This window comes from Rana temporaria, chromosome 9, assembly GCF_905171775.1.
Source record: "Rana temporaria chromosome 9, aRanTem1.1, whole genome shotgun sequence".
Taxonomy (NCBI): domain Eukaryota; kingdom Metazoa; phylum Chordata; class Amphibia; order Anura; family Ranidae; genus Rana; species Rana temporaria.
Window position 1 is genome coordinate 165973151 of NC_053497.1, and position 10049 is coordinate 165983199.

General features: G+C 49.0%; 1 protein-coding gene across 2 annotated transcripts in view; it reads right to left on the minus strand.

The window, feature by feature from the left end:
- The window catches only part of LOC120914294 (class I histocompatibility antigen, F10 alpha chain-like), a 93414-nt gene extending 84465 nt beyond the window's left edge, over positions 1–8949 (minus strand). For both annotated transcript variants that reach the window (XM_040324926.1, XM_040324925.1), the window contains exon 1: positions 8798–8949. In XM_040324926.1, coding sequence (XP_040180860.1) covers positions 8798–8870 — 73 coding nt within the window. In that variant the 5' untranslated portion in view covers positions 8871–8949. The remainder of the gene's footprint in view (positions 1–8797) is intronic.
- Positions 8950–10049: the final 1100 nt, after the last annotated feature.

The following is a 10049-nucleotide window of genomic DNA, read 5'->3' on the forward strand; positions in this document are numbered from 1 at the left end:
TGGCCTGGACGGCACCCTGTGGGCTCGTTCAACAGAGAACATGGGGGAGAATGCTTCCCTCCCGAACGCAGCGACCAGCCATTTCTCTATGAATTCAACAGGGTTCTTCCCCTCCAGCTTTTCAGGGAGGCCTATGGCCCTCACATTATTCCTCCTCATCCTGTTCTCTAATTCTTCCAAATGAGAAGAATGCTGGTCAATGATATGGTTATTATAGGAGAGATCCCTCTGCATAGGCCCCATGTCATCCTCAATGGTGCTCACCCTCTCTTCCAGAGCGGAGGCCCTATCCCTCAGCTTTTGAGCGTCCTGCCTAAGAAAGGAGATCTCAGACTTCATCCCCTTGATTTCTGTGGTAAGGGCTGTGATAGACATATTGCAGGAGGTTACAGCGGCAAATATGTCCCGCAGGGTAGGCTCTCCCTCTGCAACAGGGCTCACTGGAGTTTGGGGCCTAGTGGATTCAGGATTCAGGGTACTCACTGTGTCCCATATCAAGCCGGCCTGTACCGAGTCCTCCAAGGGCACTGTGTCGTCCGCTTCGGATCCTCCACCTGGCGAGTCCTCCGGAGAGCTGGAGAAGGCCACCAGATCTTTCGGTGGTGGTTTGGAGAACAGCTTCTCCGCCGCCTCGCGGTGCTTCTCCTTGGCCGTGCGGCCTGCGTACGCGCCATTTTGAGACATGTGCTCCGCAGGTTTGTTCACTAGCTGCCGCTTACCGGACGACATCGTGGGACCGGAGCGCCGGAAAAGGTATGGGTATGATCCAGGGATCGTGAGGGGCACAACGGTATGCCTTAGGTCGATGTGCGGTGACTTCCCCAGGAGTTTATCCAGGATTCTCGGCGGAGCTCACTTCAGCTGCTTCCGGCTACATACGCTGCCTGGCCACGCCCCGTTAATTACTAATTGTAACAGAATACGTTATCTAGACAGCTTGGCTCCGCATATAGAAGAGGTAATTACTACCGCGTTATATAAGGTACAACAAAGCAATCAGAATAATTAACATGAGCCAATTATCTAATCATTTAGCCTGACGAGGTGACTAGGCGTCTCGTCTGCAATTCGCCACTATACAATACACATACAATGAACTTCAATCACATTCTAAAAGACATTTAGTTGAGGTAATTATCTCCCAGAGACGTCCCGTCTCTGACAACAGCTATTCACCTGCAGAACACAATAAAATGTATTTCACAAGCCGGCTCCACTTAGCATTTCAATAGCCTGAGCTAAGCATTGAAGGGTCATTGTCCTATTGACCTAGTCAGGACAAAATAAACCACTTGTAATATGTCCCATCTCATGTAATACATGAATTATGATTTATCAGCCACCCTCTCCTGTGTAACAGATGTCAAGTAGAAACACTTTAGCATCCCAAGGTCCGTGACAAATACCATGGGGGGGGGGGGGGGTCTTGGTAAAATGGATTAGGTCTTGTAGTGTCACAATGATGTATGAAAGTAACATTGTAATATTGGCAGCATTGCAGCTTTATTATAACTGCTGTAGAGGGAATCAGATACTTATAGTGATTTATGAAGGCAAATAAAGAGAAGATATAAATCCTTACAGTACACCCGCATTGTGGGCCCTGTGAGTGTGCAGATGGTTGCGCCTATAGAGCTTGCAATCATTGAGGGACAATTAAGTGTAGCACCCTGGGATATAGACAGGGTTGCTCATAAATGTACCTGCCAGGTATAGCAGCTAACTTGGCTAATTGATGAGGATCAATTGATTTCACTATACTCTGTAATTGCTGCACGTCTCTCTTTTGCCACTAGGGGCCGGGTTCCTGGTGGAGAAGGGCAATGCAAGGTCAGATTATGGGTATACCAGCCAATGGGCAGGGGTTTTCTTAAATCCCTTGGCCTGCTGGGAGAACCTATATATTTGGGTGGAGTGAGGTGATCGGGGTTCAGTGCCACCTAGATGTGTGTTGTACTAGCCAGAGTTTGGCTGCTCGGCTGTCTGAGGGCCTATCCAGAAGCAAGAGAGCAACGTAGGGTTGGGATTGCAGCTTGAAGTCCAACCAGAAGTGACGGTTCTGCCATAAAGACATAATGAGCTAGTATGCATAGCATACTAGCTCATTATGAATTACTTACCTCACATCAAAGCCCCTGCAACGGTCCTCGTATCCCCCTCCAGCTGGCGACATCTCTCCCAGGGTTACTTCTGGGTATCATGGCTCCGGCGCTGTGATTGGCCGGAGCCGTGATGACGTCACTCACACGCATGTGCGCAGGAGCCACCAGTAACGTCACACTGACTGAAGCAACGGCACATACGTGTCATTGCTTCAGTTTGCTTTAATGAGATTGGCACATGCAGGGGACAGGGGATATCTCCTAGACGGTGCTGGTTTAGGAGATATCCAGGGTAGCTACAGGTAAGCCTTATTATAAAGGGTTACAACCACTCTAATCTTGCAAATACCTAAGGGTGTTCTGGCCCTAACCCTCTCTCCCAAAGTTCTGTTAAAGGGGTTGTAAACCCTCGTGTCCTGCCTCCCTGTTTTACTCACCTGAGCCCGTTTGTTCCCTCGGCGGAGACACACTGTACCTCTCTGCCCAGGGTTCTCGGCTCTTGATTGATTAGATTGATAGCAGCGCAGCCATTGGCTCACGCTGCTGTCAATCAAATCCAATGACGTGGGCACCAGGGGGTGGGGTCGACTCTGGCATTCTGTGTAAAATGCTGGACTCTGGAGCACGCCCGCAAGGTAGCCCCCAGGGAGAGCGCTTCCCCTAGGGGGTTTACCAATGCGAGGAGGAGCCGCGAGCAACATTGGGGGACCCCAGAACAGGAGGATCGGGGGCCACACTGTGCAAAATGAACTGCACAGTGGAGGTAAGTATGACATGTTTGTTATTTAAAAAAACAAGGGTTTACAAACCCTTTAAGAGAAATAAAATCTCTTTTGCATCCAAGAAGTGTCTGGCACCCAATCAATCTACCTTGCATTGCACCCACTATGCCTTGCAATCCACCATATACAGAAGGATGTCAGCTATGTCTGGCCCTGGAGGTTCTCATTAGACCAAAGGAGGCCTGGGACCTTGCTACATTAGGTAATGAATTGAGGGAATACATGCATTGACTCCCAACAGTTGAATTTAATAGGAGAACAATAATGGTGAGTACATGTGAGTGCGGTGCAGTAAGTTGCCCTCTACTTTACACATGGTTCACACTAATGGAATTTCACATGCAACTTAAGTCGCACAGAATTGTATGACAATGGAAATCATTCACATCAATGTGACTCTGTGTGGTGCGATTTTGTAAAAACTTCTTGCACTACTTTGGTGTGAATAACAAGCATTTTTGCCCCATACAATATACAAACCACATCCAAGTTGTAATCGCATTGAGTCGTGTGAACCGAGCCTTACAGAGCAGATTTTGTTGGCAACAATATGTAAAACAAACCAATGGAGAAAAGCACTAAAACATGAAGAGGAGTTATAAAATGTCTAATTTCTGTAAGGGGGAAAAGTCACACATGTACAATGCGAAATCGCAGAGCAATCAGAGCCATTCAATGTTCTGGCCACTCTGCGTTGCCAACTGGCTAGGGGGCAGTGTGGTGCAGGATTCAGTGCAGCACACTGTCTTTTTTTGTACCAGTTTAATTTGAATCGTATAAAATGTACAGTAATAACTTGGATTGTGAGTAATGCGTTTGGCAATACAAGCTTTTATTTTTTTTTTAAATCCTGACTCGGTTTGCGAGCGTTGTCTCACAAAACAAGCAGGATTCAAGCCTCTGGGGTGTGCAGTACCGCATGTGGCCAGAGGTGCGGGGGCGAAGGTGACAGACGGAGCCGATTGGAAACACTCTGTTTCCGAGTGGCTCTGAGTGCTCTTCAAATGTTTCCGAATGTCTCCGGCGCTCCCCCCCCCCCCCGCCACCTCTGGTTACATGTGGTACTGCATACACCAGCAGTGCCACTGGAATGGATTATATGAGTTTCCATTATTTCCTATGGGGAAACTCGCTTTGATATATGAGTGCTCTGGATTAATCCAAGGTACCACTGTATACTTCATTTACTGCAATGTCAGGCGGCAGTGGCATGACATCATCAATTGTGATTGCAGCAGGGGCGTACCTAGAGCATTTGGCACCCGGGGCGTATCTTATATCTGGCACCACCCCCCAAATTAAAATGTAGAAAACACCCCACTGTGCCCTCTGCAATATCTCTTTGTCACTACTGTGTACCCCCTCTCCACATCTGCACCGCTGGACCCCTTTACATTACACAGCACCCTGCACCCCTTTACATTACACAACACCCTGCATCTCTGGACCCCTTTACATTACACAACACCCTGCATCTCTGGACCCCTTTACATTACACAACACCCTGCATCTCTGGACCCCTTTACATTACACAGCACCCTGCACCCCTTTACATTACACAACACCCTGGACCCCTTTACATTACACAGCACCCTGCATCTCTGGACCCCTTTACATTACACAGCACCCTGCAGCTCCGAACCCCCTGCATTTTACACAGACCCCCCTTCAGTGCAGACCCCTTCAGTGTATCCCCCTTCAGTGTAGCCCCCGATCAGTGCAGACCCCCCTTCAGTGTAGCCCCCTGTTCATTGCAGACCTCCTGTATAGTGTAGTCCCTCGTTCAGTGCAGACACCCCCCTTCAGTGTAGCCCCCACCCTTCAGTGCAGACCCCCTGTACAGTGTAGCCTCCCCTTCAGTGTAGCCTCCTGTTAATTGCAGACCCCCTGTACAGTGTGGCCCCCGTACAGTGCAGACACCACCCCCCTTCAGTGTAGCCCCCGTACAGTGCAACCCCCCATTCGGTGCAGACCCCCCTTCAGTACCTCATATCAATGCGGCGGCACATGCACAGCAGGTCCCCTCCCCCTGTTTACACATAAACAGAGAGGAGGGGGAGGTGGCTTCACTCTGCTGCTCGGCTGTGCCTGCTGTGTGACATCTGGGAACGCACAGACAGCCCACGGCCGCAAGAGAAGGGGATGGTAGGTGCATCTGTGTCACCCTGCACACCCCCCGCACACCCCCTCCCCCTTTCATCACGATTAAAGCGGTTGTATACCCCAAAATGATTATTTATTTATTTTTAAACCTGGAAGGCAAATGCATAATGAGCTAGTATGACTAGCATACTAGCTCATTATCAATACTTACCTTATACTTAACCGCAGCGGTCCTCGGACACATCCTCCACCGCCGCCATGATACCCGGAGTGACTTCAGGGTATCGCCGCTATGGCGCTGTGACTGGCCAGAGCGGTAATGACGTCAATCCCGTGCGGGGCGGCATGATCCCCACACATGCGCACATTTCTAGCAGTCTTCCATTCAAGAGCCGCCGCGCTCAGCGCCGTAGACATCGGTGCCTGCTTTTCTGCAAATATCTCCTTAACCATGTAGGTTCAGAAGATATTGCAATCACCTACAAGTAAGCCTTAATGTAGGGTTACCTGTAGGTGCAATTATGACAAGAGGGTGACCAACCACTTTAAGCACTGTAGATAAGCTAGCTCGCCTCGTTTCTTCCTGCCTATGCCCGCCACTGTGGCTCTGCCTAAACCCGCAGTGCCACCGCGGGCTTAGTACAATCGTGGAGGGGGGTGCCGGCCTGACACCCCCCCAGTGTGTGGAACCCGGGTGCGGCCCGCCCCCACTTAGTACGCCTCTGGATTGCAGAGCAATTCAGGCCGGTACGCTACAGTAAAATGCAGCATGCTGAGCACAGTGGTAGGTTGTGTTGCAGTGAGAATGGGACACTTAGGAAACAATTGTCTCCTGTGTGTCTCTGTGGTGACAGAAGTTTTCCCAATGCGGTAACGTCTCTGTCACCGCATAGAGCGCGAATTGGCCCCAAGTCTTAAGTGTGGATCCGGCCTTATCCAAGCCAACATGCAGCTTCCGGGAATCTCTATGGTGTAAATGGGTCCCAGAACCTGACACCTCTCATCAATGAGTGTCCACAGCTATGACTTGTCCTGTACAAGGGACCAGATCACATCTTCTACTATAATAATAATAATAATAATGATAGAAAGAGAAATGATCACTGAGAATACATTACACATTCTATAGAATATTGGGGCCCATCCACACCAGCACCCCAACGCAGAATTGCTCAGCACAGTCCCAGAACATCAATCTGTCCCAAGTCCTATTTCTTCATCTCCCAGGAATGTGTCAGGTCAGTGTGCACTGAGAATAATGGGACAGGTTGTATTGCTGCACAGAACATTTGTACATTCTACACATCATCATAGCCTGTTGGAGGGCACAGCCATGGCATGGAAGGTAAAGTGGTTGTAACCCCCTCGCCGTTTTTCATCTTAATACATTCTACACATTAAGGTGAAAAACCTTCTGCCACTCAGCATCCCCCCCTGAGCCCCCCTTATACTTACCTGAGCCCCCCTTATACTTACCTGAGCCCCCCTTATACTTACCTGAGCCCCACGATCACACCAGCTCCAGCCAGTGTCTCATGTCCTGATTGGATAGATTGATAGCAGCCCAGCCATTGGCTCCCTCTGCGCCGGGAGCAGAGCCGACTCCTGCTGTCTGTGTCTAGGAACGTAGCAGCAGGACACGGCAGTGTGCGCTTGCACGGGTGACCCATCGGAGAGCGCTTTTCTGATGGTACACTCGAGAAGAGGAGGAGCCAGGAGCGCCACAGAGTAACCTCAGAAGAGGAGGATCGGGGCCACTCTGTGCAAAACCAACTGCACAGAGGAGGTAAGTATGACATGTTTTTTTATTTTTTAAACAAACACCGAACCTTTACAATCACTTTAACCACTTGCTTACCGGGCACTAAAACCCCCCTCCTGCCCAGACCAATTTTCAGCTTTCAGCGCTGATGCACTTTGAATGACAACTGCGCGGTCATACAACACTGTACCCAAATTAAATTTTTATACATTTTTTCACACAAATAGAGCTTTCTTTTGGTGGTATTTGATCACCTCTGCGTTTTTTATTACATTTTTTTAAAAAGACAGAATAATAAAAAAAAAAATGTATATATATTTTGTTATAACATTTTGCAAACAGGTAATTTTTCTCCTTCATTGATGTACGCTGATGAGGCTGCAATGATGGGCACCGAGAGGTGAAACTAAGAGGTGGCACTGAAGGGCATTGATAGGTGGCACTGATAGCTGACAGTGATGGGCAGCAGTGATATGTGGCACTTATTGGCACCACTGGTGGGCATGGTAGGTGGTACTCATGGGCACTGTGGGCACTGGCAGGTGGCACTGGCAGGCGGTAATTGTGGGCACAGATGAGGCAGATGTCCCTTACACGTAAGCCGGTGATCAGCTTTTTTCTCTCCTCACGCTGTCAACGCGAGGAGAAAAAAAATGATTACTGAGCTTTTGTTTACATCACGTGATCAGTTGTCATTGGCCGACAGCTGATCACGTGGTTAGGGGCCGGGATCGGCCCCTTTCTCTGATCTGTGATCACCCGAGTCTCAGTGAGCGGGAAAAGGGGAGGACGTCTATTGACAGCCTCCCGGAAATTCAGGTCCGCGCTGTAGCCGTCATTCGGCTACAGCGCAGACGCCAAGAGGTTAAATACAAAAGAAAAATTAAAGCACTGCAAAAGTGGCAGGATCACCAAATATTTCTGAGCAAAAAAATTATAGACTAAATAACAGGCTGCAGTGATCACGGATAATAGGAAGACACATAGAGCCGATATGAATGTTGGAGGGAACATACACTTTAAAATCTAGATTAAAGCAAAGATCTATATGAACTTTTTTTTTAAATTTGGTTGGAGTCAGGAAGGGTTAGAACGTCAGTCAGGTTTTATTGTTGGCTGTAACTTTAATTACTTCCAACCCAGGACAGTTCTGACATTTCTCTCCTACAATTACTCAGAACTCTGAGAATAAAATGGACCAGTGGTCACCAGTATAGAGTTACAGAGGAGGTCTACCTCTAGAATTATTGTTCTCACTATAAGCCCTGGTTCACATTGGAGCCATTTGTCATACGACTTGATATCAAGTTGCATCCTATTGCCGGCAATGGCACCGCTCCAATCGGTGCGACGCCGACTTTGCGGCACCACACCGATTTGCAAAAGAAGTTCCTGCACTACTTTTGCCGATTTCAGGTGCGACTTCAATAGAAATCTGTGCATGAAACCACACAGATATCTTTCAAGTAGCACCTGAAATCGCACTGACCTGCTACTTTGAAATCGCGATACTTCAAGTGAAGAAGAACAATTTCAAAAGTAGCATCAATGTGAACCTGCGCCATCGCTCATGGCGATACCTCATGTGTGCTGTGATCACCATTTACATATGTGTGCGTGTGAGGACACAGATGGCAATACAAACCTGACAGAGGATCTAACCCCTCACCACTCCATCCTAATCTGAAATAAAAGTTATATTTCCCATCACACAGATGAGACTGAGCACAGCGCCCCCTCCAGGATGAGATCTATAAGAGGAAATAGGTGTGATGAGTGAGAAGGTGAAATGTATTGTCAGCTGATACATTGTAATGTCTTCTGACCCCCCTGACCTCTCCGTCCAATCATCAGCTCCGTACACAAGATCAATAAAGATCCTTCAGAGCCTGGAGAGCCGTATTGTCATCTTCACACAGACAGGACATGGTTGTCACTTCCACAATACTTCTACCTTTATCACTAAACATTGATTTCTACCATTCTATACAACACTTGGAGGAAATCCCCCCACTGACAAGATGTCATCTATATTGTCCTCTACTTACCACACTCCACCCCTGACACCCCCAGAATAATCAGGATGAGGGGGGTCATCATCTTCATCCTCCCCGCTGTCATCTATAGAGAGACCCCAAAACACGACAACCTCCACTTCACCCAGATCAGGACAGTCTGTGTACAGGAAGCTCTGTGCTGATTGGTGGAGGCTTCCTCTCTCTCCAATAGGAAAATGATTACATAGAGGATCAGCAGTTACCAGGCAGAATAACATAACGAAGGTTGGAGAGGAGAAGCCACAAAGTGAAAGTGAAACCTGCAGACATTCCACCAATAGAATTCTAGGAATCCCCCAAATCATCTCCTAATGGGAGAGATTCACAGGAGGAGACCAATCACAGGAGGAGACCAATCACAGGAGGGATCTCTACTTATTTATCTACAGAGAACCCTCCACATCAGAGAAGGAGCTTACAATCTAATGACCCCCCCACTGACATACAGACACACTCAGGACAATGCCGGTGATCTGCCGAGCTGGTTCCAGCTATCGTGGAAGTTCCAGCGCAGGCGCAATCTGATGTGCTGAGATGGTTCCGACTAACGGGAAAGTTCCTTCAAGGACTGCGCAGGCGCAAACTTGCTGACGGAATTCTTTGAACCTCGGCCGGCATCCAGGGCGACGTGGATTTCGAGGTAAGTGGCCGCTCGGACGGCTCGCTCCGCTTGCTCGGCTTCCTGGCTCTTTTTTTAACATCCTCCAATCCAGGAGGATGTTAAAGAATGAGCCTGGATGCCGGGCGAGGTTCGGAGATTTCCGTCGGCAAGTTTGCGCCTGCGCAGTCATTGAAGGAACTTCCCCGTTAGGGGAACATTAAGGACAAGTCACCGGGGGAATCCGATCATCTAGAACAGGGGTGTCCAAGCCAGTGACAGGGCAGGACAAGCCAGGGACAGGGCAGGACAAGCCAGGGACAGGGCAGGACAAGCCAGGGACAGGGCAGGACAAGCCAGGGACAGAGCAGGACAATCCAGTATGGAGGAAGCATCTGATGCTGTACAAGGATAGTATCACACCTCCCAACTTTATGAGATGGGAATGAGGGACACCTATTAGCAAAAGTATGTAGGGATAGGAGTCGGACACCCCCCCCGCCCTTAACCACTTCCCATCCACGCTATACCCGAATGACGGCTACAGCGCGGATCTCCCCTTTGCACGCTCCCCCTCACTGAGACTCGGGTGATCAAAGATCCGAGTAAGGGGACGATCCCGGCCCGCGGCCCCTTACCACGTGA